This window comes from Pristis pectinata, chromosome 38, assembly GCF_009764475.1.
Source record: "Pristis pectinata isolate sPriPec2 chromosome 38, sPriPec2.1.pri, whole genome shotgun sequence".
Taxonomy (NCBI): domain Eukaryota; kingdom Metazoa; phylum Chordata; class Chondrichthyes; order Rhinopristiformes; family Pristidae; genus Pristis; species Pristis pectinata.
In genome coordinates this window covers 3,817,596-3,839,247 of record NC_067441.1, presented here as the reverse complement: position 1 = coordinate 3,839,247, position 21,652 = coordinate 3,817,596, and the positions used below count along the sequence as shown (strand labels likewise).

The 21,652-nt window shown below is 50.0% G+C and overlaps 1 protein-coding gene across 1 annotated transcript in view; it reads left to right on the top strand.

Moving 5' to 3' along the window:
- The first annotated feature begins 1,651 nt into the window (after positions 1 to 1,651).
- LOC127586975 (atlastin-2-like) overlaps positions 1,652 to 21,652 on the top strand; it is a 32,913-nt gene continuing 12,912 nt past the window's right edge. The window contains exons 1-8 of the mRNA XM_052045032.1: positions 1,652 to 1,795; positions 8,703 to 8,823; positions 12,309 to 12,521; positions 14,291 to 14,434; positions 15,592 to 15,696; positions 15,885 to 15,935; positions 17,473 to 17,529; positions 19,613 to 19,705. Of these exons, the coding sequence (XP_051900992.1) occupies positions 12,315 to 12,521; positions 14,291 to 14,434; positions 15,592 to 15,696; positions 15,885 to 15,935; positions 17,473 to 17,529; positions 19,613 to 19,705 (657 nt within the window). The 5' untranslated portion in view covers positions 1,652 to 1,795; positions 8,703 to 8,823; positions 12,309 to 12,314. The remainder of the gene's footprint in view (positions 1,796 to 8,702; positions 8,824 to 12,308; positions 12,522 to 14,290; positions 14,435 to 15,591; positions 15,697 to 15,884; positions 15,936 to 17,472; positions 17,530 to 19,612; positions 19,706 to 21,652) is intronic.

Genomic DNA, 21,652 nt, shown 5'->3' with positions numbered 1-21,652 from the left:
CAGCCTGGACAGTGGGGATCTTTGATGTGAGAGAAAAGAAACTGCAGATGATAATGGAGTCTGGTGGAACAAACAATCTGCCGGAGGAACTCAGCGGGTCGGGCAGCATCTGTGGGGGGGGGAAGAAACAGCCGACGTTTGGGGTCAAAACCCTGCATTAGAGAACGTCCTCAGCTTAACACACTTGAGTTCCTCCAGTAGATTGTTTGTTGCTTCTTCATTCAGTATCTTCATATGATAAAGATCCCTTTTCAATAATCTTTGAACTGAGAGGAGCGGAGTTGATGACATGATAATGCTCTTTGTTCATCGAGAAATATCAGTCCAGTTTTTTTTGAAATTTCTTTTTTAGTTTGTTTTGATTTATTACTTATAATTGTTTTTGATTTGGGTTTTTTTTACAATAAATCCTTTTCTTTCCTTTTTTTTGTAATATATTCGCTTACTAAGAGACCGTGGGGCCTAGAATATGTTTTTTATTCTTAAAGAGTGCAGCGAAGGTTTACGAGGATGTTGCCAGGACTCGAGGGCCTGAGTTATAGGGAGAGGTTGGCCAAATTGATTCCCAGGACAAGAGGGACGGTCCTGTGGTTCAGTGGACTGGGATTTGCTCTCTGCAGTTTGATAGAATGAGAGGTGACTTCGCTGAGACACCCAAAGTCGTTACAAGCTTGACAGGGTAAACGCTTGTGTATCCAGGCTGGGATGTGTGCAGGCTGGGGTGTATCCAAACTGGGGTGTGTACAAGCTGGGGTATATACAAGCTCCCTGGAGCGTAGGAGAATGAGGGGCAACCTTATAGAAATGTTTAAATTTAAGAGAGGCACAGGTATGGGTCTTTTCTCCAGGGTAAGGAAGTCCAAAACTAGGGGACATAAGTTTAGGGTGAGAGGGGAAAGATTTAAAAGGGACCTGAGGGACAACTTTTTCACGCAGAGGGTGGTGAGTATATGGAACAAGCTGCCAGAGGGAGTGGGTGAGGCAGATACAACAGTATCATTTAAGAAGCACTTGGATAGGTACTTGGAAGGGCGGGGCTTGGAGGGATATTGGCTGAATGCAGGAAATTGGGACCAGCTGGGTGGGCACCGTGGTCGGCATGTACGGGTTGGGCTGAAGGGCTTGTATCTGTGCTGTTTTGCTCTATGATTCTATACGTCATGATTGTCCTCCCGATCTCTTTGTATCACGTGTATGATCACCGATGTTATATGTATTAATCTGAAATTAGTAAAAAGATTGAAAAAGATTTTGTTGCTCTCTTGTGGGACGTTGTCAGTGAAGTCCAGGTACACTGCATCCGCCACACTATCCTCAGCCACCTCTTCCAGAAAATCAAGCAAATTACTCAAGCAGGATCTCCCCTTGATTGATCCCCAGTGCAGATTAATGCCCTCCCTCAGAATTTTGCCAATAATTCCCCTCAGTTGTTTTAGTATTGTTGATATAATAATAAATACCTGATCAATTTGCTGCCAATAGGGGCTGGGAGGACCAGCATTGGACGCTCTTGCTCCTCTGCGCATCCTCGGCGTCGGGCTGCCGCGGAGCCCGCTGGGAATTGTAGTCCCTGTTGGCCGGCCGCCGGGTTGGTTGGCGGGACGCCGAGACTACAACACCCAGAAGGCGCAGCGGCCGGGCGGCCGGCGGGCGGGAAGGTTTGGGCCTGATGCCGTTGCCGTGGCAACGGGTTGGCCGGCAACGAGTGAGGGAAGCGGGAAAGGGGGCCGACATGGGGGGAGTGAGGAGGACGGTGGTGGTTGGGATGGAGCTGACCGACTGAAGGAGCGGACGGGTGAGGCTGGCGCCGGGCATCAGACTGATCCGAGGGTGTGGGGCTGTTGGTGCGGGCAGGGGGAGGCTGAGCCCCCCATTCCCTGTGGCTCGCAGTGACTGCCGGCAGCTGGCCACAGCCTGTAGCAGTGGCTGGTCCAAGGCCACAACTTGGGGCAATAACTTGCAATTCGTGACCAAAATCAGGGTTTAAATTAGAGGAGAAAAAATCTATAATCTACATTCAATGACCCAAGTCAGCATTTGGACAGGTTGGTCGAAATCCAGGATTTAAAACCATATCATTGACCAAAATCAGGGTTTAGGTTATAAAGAAAATCTCCAGTTTAAATCTATAATCTACATTCAATGACCCGAGTCAGCAGTTGGACAGGTTGGTCGAAATCCAGGATTTAAAACCATATCATTGACCAAAATCAGGGTTTAGGTTATAAAGAAAATCTCCAGTTTAAATCTATAATCTACATTCAATGACCCGAGTCAGCAGTTGGACAGGTTGGTCGAAATCCAGGATTTAAAACCATATCATTGACCAAAATCAGGGTTTAGGTTATAAAGAAAATCTCCAGTTTAAATCTATAATCTACATTCAATGACCCGAGTCAGCAGTTGGACAGGTTGGTCGAAATCCAGGATTTAAAACCATATCATTGACCAAAATCAGGGTTTAGGTTATAAAGAAAATCTCCAGTTTAAATCTATAATCTACATTCAATGACCCGAGTCAGCAGTTGGACAGGTTGGTCGAAATCCAGGATTTAAAACCATATCATTGACCAAAATCAGGGTTTAGGTTATAAAGAAAATCTCCAGTTTAAATCTATAATCTACATTCAATGACCCGAGTCAGCAGTTGGACAGGTTGGTCGAAATCCAGGATTTAAAACCATATCATTGACCAAAATCAGGGTTTAGGTTATAAAGAAAATCTCCAGTTTAAATCTATAATCTACATTCAATGACCCGAGTCAGCAGTTGGACAGGTTGGTCGAAATCCAGGATTTAAAACCATATCATTGACCAAAATCAGGGTTTAGATTATAAACAAAATCTCCACTTTAAGTCTATAATCTACATTCAATGACCCGAGTCAGCAGTTGGACAGGTTGGTCGAAATCCAGGATTTAAAACCATATCATTGACCAAAATCAGGGTTTAGGTTATAAACAAAATCTCCAGTTTAAATCTATAATCTACATTCAATGACCCAAGTCAGCATTTGGACAGGTTGGTCAAAATCCAGGATTTAAAACCATATCATTGACCAAAATCAGGGTTTAAATTATAAACAAAATCTCCAGTTTAAATCTGTAATCTACATTCAATGACCCGAGTCAGCATTTGGACAGGTTGGTCAAAATCCAGGATTTAAAGCCATAATTTGAAATTATTGACCAATATTGAATGCAGTCAGTGTTTTTCCAAGAGTTGAGGTATCAAGAACTAGAGGGCATAGGTTTAAGGTGAGACGGGAAAGATTTAAGAGGAACTTGAGGTGCAACTTTTTCATACAAAGGGTGGTATCAATGTGGAATCAGCTGCCAGAAGAAGTGGTTGAGGCAGGTACAATAACGACTTTTAAAAGACAGCTGGACAGGGACATGGATTGGATAGGTTTACAAGGTTATGGGCCAAATGCTGGCAAATGGAACTAGCTTGGATGGGGCACCTTGGTCAACATGGTCCAGTTGGACCAAAGGGCCTGTTTCCGTGCTGAATGTCTCTATGTCTCTAAAATCAGGGTTTAAATTATAAACAACATCTCTAGTTTAAATCTATAATCTACATTCAATGAGCCAAGGCAGTAATTGTACATGTTGGTCAAAATCCATCATTTAAAGCCATAAATTGAAATTATTAGCCAAAAATCAGGGTTTAAATTATAAACAACATCTCCAGTTTAAATCTATAATGTACGTTCAATGAGCCAAGGCAGTAATTGTACATGTTGGTCAAAATCCATTATTTAAAACTGTAAATTGAAATTATTAGCCAAAAATCAGGGTTTTAAAATTATAAACAGTATCTCTATAGCTATAATATAATTCAAAGATCCAAATCAATATTTGGAAATATTGGAAAAAAGTCCAACTTGAAATTATTGACTAAAATCAGTGTTTAAATGATAAACACAATCTGTAACTTAAAGCCGTAACCTACGTTCAATGGCCCAAGTCAATAATTAGAAATGTTGGTCAAAATCCATAATTTAAAGCCATAATTTGAAATTATTGACCAAAATCAGTTTAAATTACAAACAAAATCTAAAATTTAAAGCCACAATTTGCATTCAATGACCAAAATCTGTAATTTAACATAGTCATCAGAATCCATAACTTAAGACCATAAATTGTAATTATTGACCAAAATTAGTGTCTAAATTCAATTCTAAAAAAATAATTTAAGGCTTTAATTTAAGGCCATAAAGTGACCAAAATTTGTAATTTAAGGTATTGATTGAAATCCATAAAGCAATAACTGCAATTAAGGACCAAAATCAGTTTAAATTATAAACAAAATCTATAATTTAAAGCCATTATTTACATTCAATGACCAAATTTGTGATTTATATTGATCAGAATCCATAAATAAAAGCAATAATTTGCAATTATTGACCAAAATCAATTTTAAGATTATAAATGGGATCTTTAAAGCTATAATTTACATTCAAAGATAAAAATCAATAATTTAAGATATTGACCAAAATCCATAACTTAAAGCCATAATATGCAATTAGTGACCAAAATCATTGTTTAAATGATAAACAAAGTCTATAATTTAAAGCCATAATTTCATTTACTGACTGATCAGTGATTGGAAATGTTGGTTGGAGTCCTTAATTTACATAATTGGCATTCAGTGACCAAGATCTGTAATTTAAGATATTGATCAGAATCCATAACTTAAAAGGCATAACTTGCAATTATTGAGTGTTTAAGTTATAAAGAAAATCTATAATTTAAAGCTATAATCTCCATTCAATGAACAACATGAATAACTTAAAGTGACAATGACTTAGAAGGAGGCTGTTCTGCCCAGCAAGTCCATGCTGGCATCTGGGGAACAGTCCCATTTCCCCCCCCCCCCCCCCCCATGGCTTCGTACTCATGCAAAGATTCTCACTCCCACATGCCCATCAACTCCCTTTTGATGCTAATAATCTATACTAAAGGCTAATTTACAGGGGCCAATTAACCTACCAGCACATCTTTGGGATATGAGAGGAAACAGAAGCATCCGGGGCAGACCACGCGGTCACAGGGAGAACGTGCAAGCTCCGTGAAGACTGCACCCAAGGTCAGGTCCCTGGAGCTGCCTGGTAGCAGCACCATCCGCTGTATTACCATCCCGCCCAAATATGATCAAATTCCAAAACTGAACTAGTTCGCAATGACTAAAATCAATGATTAAATTGTATAGACAATCTAGAACTTAATTTACAATGATTGACCAAAATCAATAATTTAAAATATGATTAGAATCCATAACTTAAAATAATACTTTAAAATAATGATCAAAACCCAGCAAAGTCAATCTTCAGTATAAAATAACCAATCAGAATCAGTAAAATAAAAGCAAATCAATATGGTACATATAACATGTTAGTTTTATGTTATTCATCTTGAATCATTTGAAAAAAGCCAAAATTAATGTTAAAATCAACAATAATACTAAAAAATCGCTTACAAGATCAATGCCATAAAATGTATACATGATCAAATCAAAATGGAGCCCTCAAGCTCAAGCACTGTGCCCAGAGTGCTGGGGGTGAGCCACAAGTCTGTGAACAAATATCACGTCAAATAAGTCAGTGATAATAAACCTGATTCTCATTCTGAAAAATAAATAACAAAATAAGGATACAGAATTAATAATAAAATCAAAAACGTCAATAATATTAAATAAAAATTGGAATCAATAAATAAAAATCAATATAAAATGGAAAACGTCAAAAAAAGTTTAAAATATTGAAATGAATACCCAAGTGACTAACATAAAATCAATATTTAAAAAATTAAAATAATTTATAAAATCAATAACAATTTTTTTTAAAAATCACTATCAGTATCAAAATCATTGCATTAATTTAAGGATAATTTGATTCACAACATTAATAAAGGCAAATGAATAATTTCAAACATTCTCAAAATGAATAATGTAATGTTAACTTTTCACAAAAATATCAGTTTTTATATTTATTACTGTAAAAAAATATTTTTCTGCAGGATTAATCATTTTATTGAGGAAAATAAAACAGAATTCTTGAACACACGAGTTACTCTATATTATAAAATCCAAATGTAACCCCAGAATTGATTTTCTCTCATTTTAAGCTTGCAAATTGACCTGTACTAATGTTAAAAATGAACTTTTATGCTAATTACTCAAATTAGTGTTCTTAGTTCTCGTCAGGCAGTCCCTTGGGTTTGAGGGTAGCTTGCTTGCACTCCAGTTCTGTGGTTTCTGATGAGGCCAGTGGGACTGCAAACTCTTCCGCAGATGGATGCACTGGGTATTTTGGGAGGTGGTGTTCTCCTTCTACTGCTTACACAGGGCCACTTGTGTGTTCCCAGTCATGGCTTTGAGGTTCTCAATCCCATCCTGAATGCCTCTTCTCTTTTGAGAGTGGTGCTGCACCAGAGGATCCCAGCAGTTAGTGGGATGTTGCAGTTAGCAAATCCTTAAATCTTTTCTCTGTCCAGTTGATAATCCTCTCCCTCTACAGAGCTCAGAATAGAGAGATTGTTTCAGGAGTCCAGAGTCAGGCCTGCCCGACGTAGCTAGCTGCGAATAATATAGGATGTCAGTGCTGGGGAGGTTGGTCTGTGAAAGGCTTCTGACCTCGATCCACTTATCCTTCCACTGAACTTGGGAGATTTTGCAGAGGCAAAAGTTGATGTTCTCCACTTTGAGATGCCTGTTGTAGATAGTCCAGGTCTCAGAAGCATATAGGAGAATGCACTGCCAGGGGTGGTGGTGGAGGCATGTACAATCGAGGCATTTAAGAAGCTCTTAGATAGGCACATAAATGTGCAGAGAACGGAGGACGTTTTGTTGGCAGGAGGGATTAGTTTAGTTAGATGTTTAATGAGTTCGGCACAACATTGTGGGCTGAAGGGCCTGTTCCTTTGCTGTATATACTATGTCCTAAGTTCTATGTAAAGGAGCAGCAATGCACATTTGAGAGACTGTTGATAGGTTGAAATCTTTGTGAATTATAAAGAGATAGCTCAAAATTGTTGCTTAGTCAGTCTTTAAGCAGTAAATTTATCACTTCAAAGTACCACCCCGACTACATTAACAAACCCAGTTTATCCAGTTGGGGAAACAGAACATTTCTAGAAACAAACAGATTGTATTTTAAATGTGATTTAGCCAAATGGATCCCATAAAAGTTATGAACATTTTCATGATCTATAATGGGTTGTATGTGTGGTAAAGTAAAAATTAGGATAATTCTTCCAAAGTATTTTAATAATTGAATTATTTAATTCTTTTGTTAATAATTCAATTGTTTTATAAGTATACATCAGTCACCAAAGTAATAGCCCACAGGCTGCTGAGGTGTTGCAACTTTTCAAACCACTGGTGAGGCTGCACTTGGAGTGTTGTTTGAGTTCTTGCCACCACACTGTAGGAAGGATGTGACTGCGCTGGAGAGAGTGCAGAGTGTCACGTACCAGCAACAAAAGAAACACACCGAGTCATGTATAAGTGTTAAGACTATTTCATTAATAACTACTTACGATAATAAGAAAATTAGAAGTAAAAATGTTAGATCTTAAACATTAACCCCAAAAACTAAACTCGTTGTGTGTGTGTGGCAAATTCCCGAACTCCAAGTCCAGGAATAGTCCTCAAAGTTCAGTTCAGCAAGCCGTAAGGTGAAACGTGAGCAAAGGCTTCTGCAAAACCACCGTTGACTGAAGAGGAAATGTAGATAGAGAATAGAGAGTAACTACGAAACTCAACTGTTCCACGATGGAACCCAAACGACACCTCAGTGTCTACTCAGCAGTGACTACTCCACTGCTTTGTTCTGAAGTATCTGCCACCCCGAAAAGCACTCGAATCGTGGCCGTCCACACAAATACCTGCTTCCCACTACAGGTTAACGACAAAGTGGACTCCACTGGATTGCTCCAAAAATCCATACGTGGATTGTAGTGACAGACACAGTCATTGTTTTTCATCCATCGATACAGACGCAAGCAGGCTGCTCTCTCTCTCTCTCTTTTTTCTCTGACTGACTGACTGCAACATCATCATGTCCTTTAACTCCTGTTGTTGTCGTAATCACGCCACACACACACACACGCTACTGTACTATGTCTTAAAAGGACATTCACCAATAGTAACTTAATCCATAACAAGAGGAGACTCACCAGGGTGTTGCCCGCATTGAAGGATTGTAACTACGGGGAGCTGAACTTGCTTTCCCTGCAGCGAAGGAAGCTGATCTAAGATTACGAGAGGCATGGACAGGGCAGACAGTCAAAATCCATTTCCCATGGTAGGGGTAGCAAAAACAAGAGGATTCTTAAGGAGTTTTAAGGAGGATCTGAGGGATAGGTTTCTCTACACAGAGAGCGGTTGATATCTGGAATACGCTGCCAGGGGAGGTGGCGGAATCTACAACCAGTAGATTTAAGAGGTGTTTAGAGAGGCGCTTGAATTTCCCTCAGCCTTGGGTCACGCCCTGGCCAACACCAGGCAGCTTAGCGCGGCTACACTTCAGAATAGACAAGGCATCGAGGGATACGGTCCTAATGCAGGCAAATGGGATCGGTGTAGATGGGGAGAAAGGTCGGGGTGGGCGGCAGGGCCTGTTGGTCTGCTGTACGACACTGTGACACGATGTGTGATGCTGCGTTGAATTGATTTTGTGGCATCCTTTGTCATTACAGGTTTTCTGGCCACAGATTTTTGCTGTAAGCTCAATCCCCTGCGCGCCCCTCCGAGGTGAATCGGCAGAGCTGGATTTGCAGAGTGCCCATCCTGTCTGGTGTTCCCAGTGTCCTGTCGCCGGTGAGTGTTGGAGACCGGACAGGTTTGGAGCTCTAGCCTTCTCCCGTAGGTTATAAAGGATAGGGAAACAGAGCCTTGGATCATGAACACATTGCAGCTCCTGGCATCTTGGCGTAGTTGGGGATCTAATGCCCAGGTGATGCCCACACAGGCAGTGGGTGCACCATCTCCAGTGGTCTCCTCTGTGCTGGTGTTAGAGGACCAGCCATATGATCCACCTCACGTCACAGTCAGATGTTGGGCTGATCCAGAGTCTGCTGGAAATTCCAGACCAATAGACTCACAGAGCGCCGCACTGCGGGAGGGGCGGTGAAGAGGGAGCACTGTGCTGTGGGAGGGGCAGTGAGGAGGGAGCACCGTGCTGTGGGAGGGGCAGTGAAGAGGGAGTGCCGTGCTGTGGGAGGGGCAGTGAGGAGGGAGCACCGTGCTGTGGGAGGGGCAGTGAAGAGGGAGCACTGTGCTGTGGGAGGGGCAGTGAGGAGGGAGCACTGTGCTGTGGGAGGGGCGGTGAGGAGGGAGCACTGTGCTGTGGGAGGGGCGGTGAGGAGGGAGCACCGTGCTGTGGGAGGGGCGGTGAGGAGGGAGCACTGTGCTGTGGGAGGGGCGGTGAGGAGGGAGCACCGTGCTGTGGGAGGGGCGGTGAGGAGGGAGCACCGTGCTGTGGGAGGGGCGGTGAGGAGGGAGCACCGTGCTGTGGGAGGGGCGGTGAGGAGGGAGCACCGTGCTGTGGGAGGGGCGGTGAGGAGGGAGCACCGTGCTGTGGGAGGGGCGGTGAAGAGGGAGCACCGTGCTGTGGGAGGGGCGGTGAGGAGGGAGCACCGTGCTGTGGGAGGGGCGGTGAGGAGGGAGCACCGTGCTGTGGGAGGGGGCGGTGAGGAGGGAGCACCGTGCTGTGGGAGGGGCGGTGAGGAGGGAGCACCGTGCTGTGGGAGGGGCGGTGAGGAGGGAGCACCGTGCTGTGGGAGGGGCGGTGAGGAGGGAGCACCGTGCTGTGGGAGGGGCGGTGAGGAGGGAGCACCGTGCTGTGGGAGGGGCGGTGAGGAGGGAGCGCCGTGCTGTGGGAGGGGCGGTGAGGAGGGAGCGCCGTGCTGTGGGAGGGGCGGTGAGGAGGGAGCGCCGTGCTGTGGGAGGGGCGGTGAGGAGGGAGCGCCGTGCTGTGGGAGGGGCGGTGAGGAGGGAGCGCCGTGCTGTGGGAGGGGCGGTGAGGAGGGAGCGCCGTGCTGTGGGAGGGGCGGTGAGGAGGGAGCTCCGTGCTGTGGGAGGGGCGGTGAGGAGGGAGCGCCGTGCTGTGGGAGGGGCGGTGAGGAGGGAGCGCCGTGCTGTGGGAGGGGCGGTGAGGAGGGATCTCCGTGCTGTGGGAGGGGTGGTGAGGAGGGAGCGCCGTGCTGTGGGAGGGGCGGTGAGGAGGGAGCGCCGTGCTGTGGGAGGGGCGGTGAGGAGGGAGCGCCGTGCTGTGGGAGGGGCGGTGAGGAGGGAGCGCCGTGCTGTGGGAGGGGCGGTGAGGAGGGAGCGCCGTGCTGTGGGAGGGGCGGTGAGGAGGGAGCACCGTGCTGTGGGAGGGGCAGTGAAGAGGGAGCACTGTGCTGTGGGAGGGGCGGTGAGGAGGGAGCACCGTGCTGTGGGAGGGGCGGTGAGGAGGGAGCACCGTGCTGTGGGAGGGGCAGTGAGGAGGGAGCACCGTGCTGTGGGAGGGGCGGTGAGGAGGGAGCACCGTGCTGTGGGAGGGGCGGTGAGGAGGGAGCACCGTGCTGTGGGAGGGGCGGTGAGGAGGGAGCACCGTGCTGTGGGAGGGGCGGTGAGGAGGGAGCACTGTGCTGTGGGAGGGGCAGTGAGGAGGGAGCACCGTGCTGTGGGAGGGGCGGTGAGGAGGGAGCACCGTGCTGTGGGAGGGGCAGTGAGAGGGGCAGTGAGGAGGGAGCACCGTGCTGTGGGAGGGGCGGTGAGGAGGGAGCACCGTGCTGTGGGAGGGGCGGTGAGGAGGGAGCACCGTGCTGTGGGAGGGGCGGTGAGGAGGGAGCACTGTGCTGTGGGAGGGGCAGTGAGGAGGGAGCACTGTGCTGTGGGAGGGGCAGTGAGGAGGGAGCACCGTGCTGTGGGAGGGGCGGTGAGGAGGGAGCACCGTGCTGTGGGAGGGGCAGTGAAGAGGGAGCACTGTGCTGTGGGAGGGGCGGTGAGGAGGGAGCGCCGTGCTGTGGGAGGGGCGGTGAGGAGGGAGCACCGTGCTGTGGGAGGGGCAGTGAGGGAGCACCGTGCTGTGGGAGGGGCAGTGAGGGAGTGCCGCACTGTGGGAGGGGCAGTGAGGAGGGAGTGCCGCACTGTGGGAGGGGCGGTGAGGAGGGAGCACCGTGCTGTGGGAGGGGCGGTGAGGAGGGAGCACTGTGCTGTGGGAGGGGCGGTGAGGAGGGAGCACCGTGCTGTGGGAGGGGCAGTGAGGAGGGAGCACCGTGCTGTGGGAGGGGCAGTGAGGAGGGAGCACCGTGCTGTGGGAGGGGCAGTGAGGAGGGAGCACCGTGCTGTGGGAGGGGCAGTGAGGAGGGAGCACCGTGCTGTGGGAGGGGCGGTGAGGAGGGAGCACCGTGCTGTGGGAGGGGCGGTGAGGAGGGAGCACCGTGCTGTGGGAGGGGCGGTGAGGAGGGAGCACTGTGCTGTGGGAGGGGCGGTGAGGAGGGAGCACCGTGCTGTGGGAGGGGCAGTGAGGAGGGAGCACCGTGCTGTGGGAGGGGGCGGTGAGGAGGGAGCACCGTGCTGTGGGAGGGGCAGTGAAGAGGGAGCACTGTGCTGTGGGAGGGGCGGTGAGGAGGGAGCGCCGTGCTGTGGGAGGGGCGGTGAGGAGGGAGCACCGTGCTGTGGGAGGGGCAGTGAGGGAGCACCGTGCTGTGGGAGGGGCAGTGAGGGAGTGCCGCACTGTGGGAGGGGCAGTGAGGAGGGAGTGCCGCACTGTGGGAGGGGCGGTGAGGAGGGAGCACTGTGCTGTGGGAGGGGCGGTGAGGAGGGAGCACTGTGCTGTGGGAGGGGCGGTGAGGAGGGAGCACCGTGCTGTGGGAGGGGCGGTGAGGAGGGAGCACCGTGCTGTGGGAGGGGCGGTGAGGAGGGAGCACCGTGCTGTGGGAGGGGCGGTGAGGAGGGAGCACCGTGCTGTGGGAGGGGCAGTGAGGAGGGAGCACCGTGCTGTGGGAGGGGCGGTGAGGAGGGAGCACCGTGCTGTGGGAGGGGCGGTGAGGAGGGAGCACCGTGCTGTGGGAGGGGCAGTGAGGGAGCACCGTGCTGTGGGAGGGGCAGTGAGGGAGTGCCGCACTGTGGGAGGGGCAGTGAGGGAGTGCCGCACTGTGGGAGGGGCAGTGAGGGAGTGCCGCACTGTGGGAGGGGCAGTGAGGGAGTGCCGCACTGTGGGAGAGGCGGTGAGGAAGTCCAATGGAGGGGGTGGGTGCGAGCTGAAAGGGCTCTGCCTGCAAGTAACCCCCTCCCCTCCTGTCTGCACCCTGCAGGAGGTGATGACGTGCCAGTTGGCGAGGTCCCTGCAGATCATCCACGTCCGCAAGGATGACCACAGCTTCTCACTGGACGAGGCGGCCCTGGAGAGCGTCCTGCTGCGGGAATCCATCCGTGACCTGAACGTGATGGTGCTGTCCGTGGCAGGTGCCTTCCGCAAGGGCAAATCCTTCCTGCTGGACTTCATGCTGCGCTACCTGTACAAGCAGGTACTGCTGGGCTGGGTATAGGGTCCCTGCTCACAGAGGGCACTCTGTGCGGTGCCTGCCGTCACTGGTCGGGACAGTTCAGTCAAAGGGATCCTGTTTAAAGAGGGTGGTTTAGGGAGAGAGAGAGAGAGCGAGGTTTCGCCAAGTTCCGGGATTTATATCCTGATATCAGGGGCACAGTTTAATGAAGGACCCTGGGTTAACTTAAAGGAGGAGAGCAGGTTGGAGAGGTTTTGGGGGGGAGTTTCTAAAGCTTAGTGTGTTGGAAGCTGAAGACATGGCAGGGCAATGGGGCTTGGCAGTGGGGGGAGCAAGAACATTGGAGTTTTACACCACAGAAACAGGCCCTTCGGCCCAACTGGTCCGTGCCGACCGAGGTGCCTGCCTGAACCAGTCCATTTGCCTGCATCTGGTTCATATCCCTCTGCACCTTTCCTATCCATGTAAATGGCCAGATGCCTTTTAAACATGATTGTACCCGCGAAGAGAAACAAAGGACTGGAATCCAGATGAAGAACATGACGATGCTGGAGGAACTCAGCAGGCCGGGCAGCGTCCGTGGAGGAAAGCAGGCGGTCAACGTTTCGGGTCAGGACCCTTCTTCAGGACTGAAGATAGGCAAAGGAGAAGGCCAAATTGTACCCACCTCTACCACTTCCACGGGCAGCTCATTCCACGTACCCACTGCCCTGTGTGTGTGGAAAAGAGGGAAACACAACTTTGCCTCATCTCTGCCGTCAGTGAGCAGCTCCTTATGTTTATCCAGTTGAGCTCCTGGTTTGAGGTTCTCCCACAAGAGGAAACGTCCTCTCCACACCCATCCTTGTACATTTTAATCAGTTCCTCTCTCTTTCACATGCCCAGCCTCTCCTCACGAGACAATCTGCTCATCTCTCAACTGCTGTCAATGCTTTCCATAAAGGCAGAGACCGTTGCTGTACATAATACTCTAGATATGATCTCACCATTGTTCTGCATACATAGAACATTACATCACAGTACAGGCCCTTCAGCCCACAATGTTGTGCTGACATTTTATCCTGCTCTAATATCTATCTAACCCTTCCCTCCCACATAGCCCCCCATTTGTCTATCATTCATGTGTCTATCTAAGTCTCTTAAGTGTCCCTAGTGTATCTGCCCCCACAGCCTCTGCAGGCAGTGCGTTCCACGCACCCACCATTCTCCGTGTAAAAAACGTACCCCTGACATCCCCTTATACCTTCCTCCAGTCGCCTTAAAATTATGTGCCTTCATGTTCGCCACTGAAGCATAAATTCCTACTTTTGTGTTCAGTTCCCCTAACACTAACGTCCTGTGGGACAGTATCTGCAAACTCGCCTTTCGTGAATCAGGCCAGAGCTGGAGGGCAGGGATCTCAGAGAGTTGTGTGGCTTGAGGTTATACAGAGAGAGAGAGGGAGCAAGGGCCACGGAGAGGAGAGGCTGTGAAGTTGAGTCATCGCTCATTCGGGAGCCGGTGTGGGTCAGTAACCGCAGGGCGTGATGGTGAACAGGACGCGGTGTGGGTTTGGGCATGGGCCAGCAGAGTTTGGGATGAGGGTGAGTGGATAAGGGAGGCCGGCTGGGAAATCTGGTTGGAGGCAGGAGGGACCTCCAAACATGGGCCTTGCCTGGCGATCCCTCTCCCTGACCCAGCCATGCTTGGGTTCAGCTGGGTTACCAGGAGACCCCTGCGTGTTAAGACCCAGCCGGTGATCTGGAGACTAGAGTCTGCCCGGTAACAATTTCCCCAGTTTCTCCCCACAGAAAATGGGCTCAATGACAAACTGGCTGGGCAGGGATGACAAGCCGTTGACGGGCTTCTCGTGGAGGGGAGGCTCGGACCCTGATACCAACGGGATACAGCTGTGGACGGAGGTGTTCGTCGTGAAGCAGCCCAGCGGACACAAGGTACACCTTGGGCATGGTCACACTGTGAGCACCTCTCTGTTGAAGCCCCCCAGTAATTTCTGCTGTGACGTTATTGCATTACAAGTGTGCGACTTACACAGTCATAGGTGTCTACCTGAGCTAGTCCCTGTCGCCTGCCTATGGCCCGTATCCCTCTAAACCTTTCCTATCCACATACCTGTCGAGATGTCTTTTAGATGGTGTATCTCAGTGGGTTACATGTTCTCTCTCGTTCATTAACTCCCCACCCCTGTCTCGGAAGGTCAAAGGTGGTCCATCACGCTGGTTCAGAGACTTCAGTGCACTGTGGGAGGGGTGATACTGAGGGAGGGACACACTGTTGGAGGGGCAGTACTGAGGGAGCTTCACACTGTGGGAGGGGCAGTACTGAGGGAGCGCTGCACTGTGGGAGGGGCAGTACTGAAGGAGTGTTGCACTGTGGGAGGGGTGGTACTGAGGGAGGGTCACTTTGTCGGAAGGGCAATACTGTGGGAGGGGCAGTACTGAGGGAGCACTGCACTACTGGACACCCACAACCACTGGAGCTAAAACATCCTTCCTCATCTCTGCCTTAAATGGCTGACCCACCCCCCACCCCAACCGTTTCTGTGCCCTGTAATTCCAGAGTCCCCCGTGTCAGATTCAGCACCCTCCACGTGGAGACCCTCTGAACTCTATAACATTCACTTTCTTTCTGCAAAGCTCTTCAGAAAATACAAACCCTACCCACTTCCCCTCTTCGCAGGACAGTTCCCTCATGACTGGAACCAATCCAACCTCACTGCACTCCTAGCACCGGAGCCTCTCTCGGCCTTTCTTTCTCTCGTTAAGTCTTCCTGTTTCTCCCCCAGTTTGGCTCTGAAGATGAAGTGAATTTTCCAATGTGTAGAAATGTCAACAAAGGCTCATTGAGTCATCCGAAGCTTCCAATCCAGGTTCGAGCCTGGCTGCCTGAACCAGGCCAAGGAGACCAACCACATGCATCAGGATCGGACGGGTATCTAAATAACCCTTAGTCCTGAGACAGGGAGTTCAGTTTTGCACCAGGTTTTAATCTTATACCTGTGCTGACCTTTACTTTGGGCCATCACCTCTTGGAAGGAGCCAATCACCAAGCACCTTCCAGCTGCCACTGACCTATGCCCTTTCCCCTCCAGGTCGCTGTGTTGCTATTGGACACTCAGGGAGCCTTTGACAGCCAATCCACGGTGAAGGACTGTGCCACCATCTTTGCCCTCAGTACCATGACAAGCTCAGTCCAGGTATGGCACGGGATGAGTCTGAGTGGAGGCTCAGCGATAGCGGGGTGCGTGGACAGTGAGGGAGAGCCCAAGCATCGAATCACCCCTCTGCGTTTTCTGTCTCCAAGTCAGTTTCATGCACACTGTCCCTTCACTCCTGGACTTCTGCTGAATAATCTTGATGCAGAAGTGTTTTTGCTTTATTTCAGGTGTACAATTTAACCAACAATATCCAGGAGGATGATCTACAACATCTTCAGGTGGGTCAGCATGCCTCACGGAACCTTCACGTAGCATTGGCTGGGTGATTGAAAGACGTGGACAAATAACCCAGAGGCACATTCAGCTCCTGTCTCAGTCAGTTCACTAACTCTGGAGTAAATATCCGTGCTGCATTTGCATTGGTAGTAAAAAGATAAACCCGCTGAGAATACCCAGCAGGTCAGGCGGCATCTGTGGAGAGAGAAAACCGGTCAACGTTTGGGATCTGTGACCCTACGTCAGAACTGGGAAAGAGTAACACAAGTAGGGTTTCTGCAGGAGGGAAGGTGATGGGGTCACAGAATCAGCCCACCGAGTCCACCCATTCACACTAATCCCATCTTTTATTCCCCGCACATTCCCATCAACTCTCCCCAGATCCTACCCCCTCACCTACGTACTTGGGGTAATTAACAGCAGCCACTTAACCAGCCCGCATGTCTTTGGGATGTGGGAGGAAACTGGAGCACCTGGAGGGGGCCCACCTGGTCACAAGGAGGACATGCAAACTCCAAGCAGACAGCACCCGGGATTGGGATCGAACCTGCTGTGGCGCTGTGAGGCAGCGGCTCAGTTGCAACGCTGTGGAGGAGGGATGTGGTGTGTGTGACAGGATGAGTTAAAATGCCTTCACGGGGACAGTTATCAGCACACTAAGCCACCAGACATGTGTAATCAGTTGTTAATGGTGGGACTTGCCCTAGCAGGCTGGATTTGTACCACAGGATAAGAAGAAAACTGAAGATACTGGAAAATTTTTATTTGCTAATTCACCTGTTAAGTTTCATTGAGACGTTTCAGTGTAATGCAGCCATTGTACAGTTCCAGATGTTGAGCGGGATTTGAACCCAATTGCTTCAGGCTGAGAGGGGAAAAGTTCAAAGGAGGTTGATGAAGCAGGTTTTTTTACACAGAGGGTGGTGGGTGCGTGGAACGCTCCGCTGGGGAAGGCAGTGGAGCAGCTACAACAGCAGTGTTCATGAGGCATTTAGACAGGAGCATGAACAGGCAGGGAGTGGAGGGATATGGACCATGTGCAGGCAGATGGGATTAGTTTGGAGTGACGTCATGGTCGGTACAGACATCGTGGGCTGCAGCACCTGTTCAAGCTCAAGTTTATTGTCACGAGCACACACACCCAGGGTATAAGTGCCATGAAAATTGGCTTTTTGCAGCAGCACAGTACGTTACAGACATGACAAGCGTAACTTAACAAAAATTTTAATTAACATAAATTATACAGAATTTACAGGACAAAATAAACAGAATGATATCAGTGCAAGTTGAGAGGGTGGGAGAGAAATCTAGTCCAAGGTCGTGTTGGGGTTTTCAGGTGGGTTCGTGAACACGATGGGGCTGTCCTGCACTGTTCCACAATTTCTGATTCTGCCCACTAACCACTGCCCAAGGCAAGAGGTGAGACTGTAAAATGCCTTTGCAGGAAGCTCAGCCACTTCAGACCTGACCCCTGCTCCCATTCTCTCTCCCACACCAGGTCAATGTAAACCTCTAACTCCTTGTCCTTCTCTGTCACAGCTCTTCACGGAGTACGGGCGGCTGGCAGTGGACGAAACGTCAATTAAACCCTTCCAGGTAGGACAATCACCGCCTCACGGACAATAAGCCGCAAGGTGCAAGCTACCAGTTACACAGCATTGTTACAGCTCACAAGTGCCAGGCAATCTCCACACAGATTCATCCACCTCCCTTTGGCAAATGCTGCAACATTCTGAGGCTAATCACTAGCCAGGAACTTAACTACACCAGCCACAGAAATACTGTGTCAACAGGAGCCAACTGGATGCTTGGTACCTGCAGTGGGTGACAACCCCCCAGCTCCACCGTGGTACCTGCAGTGGGTGACACCCCCCAGCTCCACCGTGGTACCTGCAGTGAGTGACAACCCCCCAGCTCCACCGTGGTACCTGCAGTGGGTGACACCCCCCAGCTCCACCGTGGTACCTGCAGTGGGTGACAACCCCCCAGCTCCACCGTGGTACCTGCAGTGGGTGACACCCCCCAGCTCCACCGTGGTACCTGCAATGGGTGACACCCCCCAGCTCCACCGTGGTACCTGCAGTGAGTGACTCACCCCCCAGCTCCACCGTGGTACCTGCAGTGAGTGACAACCCCCCAGCTCCACCATGGTACCTGCAGTGAGTGACAACCCCCCAGCTCCACCGTGGTACCTGCAGTGAGTGACAACCCCCCAGCTCCACCATGGTACCTGCAGTGAGTGACAACCCCCCAGCTCCACCATGGTACCTGCAGTGAGTGACTCACTCCCCAGCTCCACCGTGGTACCTGCAGTGAGTGACTCACCCCCCAGCTCCACCGTGGTACCTGCAGTGAGTGACTCACCCCCTGGCTCCACTGTGGTACCTGCAGTGACTCACCCCCCCCAGCTCCACTGTGGTACCTGCAGTGACTCACCCCCCAGCTCCACCATGGTACCTGCAGTGACTCACCCCCCAGCTCCACCGTGGTACCTGCAGTGAGTGACACCCCCCCCCCCCCCCCAGCTCCACCGTGGTACCTGCAGTGAGTGACTCACCCCCCAGCTCCACCATGGTACCTGCAGTGAGTGACTCACTCCCCTGGCTCCACCATGGTACCTGCAGTGAGTGACTCACCCCCAGCTCCACTGTGGTACCTGCAGTGAGTGACTCACCCCCCCAGCTCCACCGTGGTACCTGCAGTGAGTGACACCCCCCTGGCTCCATCAACCACAAGGCTCAAGTCACTAGTGTGAGCAATGCTGGTGGGGCTCTAACACACAAGAACCTTGACGCCATCCAGAAGAAAGCGTCCCGACTGAGTGGCTGGGAAATTGTTGCCGCTGCTTCCCACAGACACCAATAGTTTAGTGACGGTGATGGAGGGATTGCAAGCAGATCTCTGAAGTATTGTTATGTTACAGGATCTTTTATGTCTGTTCTGAAGAGATGATGATGCTTCTAGTCAGCATCTCATTTGAATTTTGTTTTCATTTCATTTTTCATAATTTCTTCCATTATAAAAGGAGACCATTCTGCCCATCAAGTGTAAGCTGGCTCTCAGGGAGCTTTGCCCTGCAGTCTATTCTCTCTCACATATCCACTGTCGTCCCCCCCCCACCGACCAGAGACAACTTACAGTGGCTAATTAACCTAGCAGCACGTCGCTGGGATGTGGGAGGAAACCGGAGCACCCGGGGGAAGCCCACGCGGTCACTAGGGAGAACGCACAGGCTCCACACAGACAGCGCCGGAGGTCAGGATCGAACCTGCTCGAAGAGGACACAACTTGTTGGGTGGGGGATCGATTGGATAACATCTGGGGACGAGGTGACCAAGCTTGGCGTTGTGAAGCTTTGTAGATGGGGAAGTGGACAGGGTTTGAAGCCGCAGGAAGGCTTGAGGTTGACAAGGCAGTGGAGCTCCAGAAACGGGGAGAAGTTTACATTCCGCTCTTTAATTCTCTGTCCCACTCCGACCGCTGACCTACGCCACCTTTTTGCCCGACCCGGGTCAGAATCAAACCAGGGTCATTGGAACTGGGGACAACTCTGACACCATAACATCACACCACTGGTCCTGGGTCTGCCAGTGAGAGTTTGTACCCAGGTCCTTGCGGAGCGCTGAACAACAGGTAGTAACCAAAGCCACTTTAATGTGCTGCTCGCTCGATCCCACAGACACTGATGTTCCTGGTGCGGGATTGGAGCTTTCCCTATGAGTATCCTTATGGATTGGAAGGAGGGAATAACTTCCTGGAGAGGCGACTACAGGTAAGGATTACCTCTGAACGATTCCCTCTGGTGCGACACTTGCTCGTGAGATGACTGAGGGGGTTAATCGGGTCTGCCGAGAGAAACTTAGGCGGAGGCTGTTTTCTTTGAGGGTAGAATTAATCAAGGTGCAGAAATTTATACAAGGCAGTGCCACTGCCACCACTAAACACTCCCCCATTCACCCACCCAGCCATCACAAAGGTACCAGATAGTTAGCACAGGGAAAGGAGGAGAGGCCACTCGGTCCATTAAACCTGCCCTGCCATTCAATAAGATTGTGGCTGACCTGAAATATATCTGCATTAAGTACTTCTATTGCCCTAACTGCCACACCTCTCTCAGGGCAGAGATTTACCACTCTCTGCCAGAGGAAATTTCGGCACATCTCGGCTTTAAATGACTGGCCCCCAATCTTGTCGCCATGTCCCCTCGTCCAAGACTCTGTCACTAGTGGAAGCATCTTAACATCTACCCCGTCCTGCCCCCTCAGGATGTCATGTTCAGATGAAGGGTCTGTCCATTTCCCTCCCCAGATGCTGCCTGACCCAGTGAGTTCCTACAGCAGTTTGTTTCTGTGCTCTGAAATGTTTTAATAAGATCTTTCATGTTTCATTAAGATCACCCCTCATTCTTCTAAAAGAACACAGACCTGATCTGTCCAGCCTCTCTTGATAGGACAACCCTCTCCTCCCAGGAGTTAGCTTGGTGTATCTGCTTAGGACTCCCTCCAATGCTTCAGCATCCTTTCCTGAGTGGGGGGACCAAACAGTGCACAGTTTTCCAGGAGTGGCCTCAGTAACTCCCTGTACAACTGTGAAAAACTTCCTCATTTCGAAAATCGAACCCCCTTTGCAGTGAAGGCCAACGTGCTGTTGCACTTGTGATTCCAGTTATAGCCCCAACTACCACCCAATGGAGGTAACACAGTGCGCGGACGAGGGGCAGGGACTAGGGTAGTGGTCTGCTGCTTAACTAGAGTCACAGAGTCAGACAGCATGGAAACAGGCCCTGCAGCCCAACTCGTCCATGCCGGCTGTGTTGCCCAGCGAGCTGGTCCCATCTGCCTGCGTTTGGCCCATAGCCCTCTAAACCTCTCTTATCTATGGACCTGTCCAGATGGCTTTTAAACGTTGCTGATGTGCCCGCCTCAGCCACTATTTCTGGCAGCTCGTTCCAAATATGCACCACCCTTTGCGTGAAGAAGCTGCCCCTGATGTCCCTTTTAAATCTCTCGCCTCGGATCTTAAACCTCTGCCCTCTTGTTTTTAGCATCCCCTCCCTGGGAAAAAGACTACGTGCTTTCACCCTGTCTATGCCCCTCATGATCTTATACACCTCTGTCACGTCACCTCTCGGTCTCCTACTTTCCAGGGAATAAAGTCCTAGTCTATGCAGCCTCTCCTTGTAACTCAGGCCCCCAAGTCCAGGCAACGTTCTAGGAAATCTTTCCTGCACTCTTTCTAGTTTAATAACATCTTTCCTGTAACAGGGCAACCAAAACTGTACACAATACTCCAAGTGCAGCCTCACCAATGTCTTATATAACTGCAACAGAACTTCCCAACTCCTCTACTCAATGTCCTGACTGATGAAGGCCAGCGTGCCAAACACCTTCTTGGAATTGGAATTGGTTTATTATTGTCACTTGTATGGAGGTACAATGAAAAGCTTGTCTTGTATACTGTTCATACAGATCAATTCATTACACAGTGCAGTGAGGTTGTACCAGGTAACAATATAGAATGGAGAATAAAGTGTCACAGCTACAGAGAAAGTGCAGGCAGACAATAAGGTCATAATGAGGTAGATTGTGAGGTCAGGAGTCCACCTTATTGTTCAATAGTCTTATAACAGTGGGATAGAAGCTGTTCTTGAGCCTGGTGGTACGTGCTTTCAGGCTTTTGTATCTTCTGCCCGATGGGAGGGGGGAGAAGAGAGAATGTC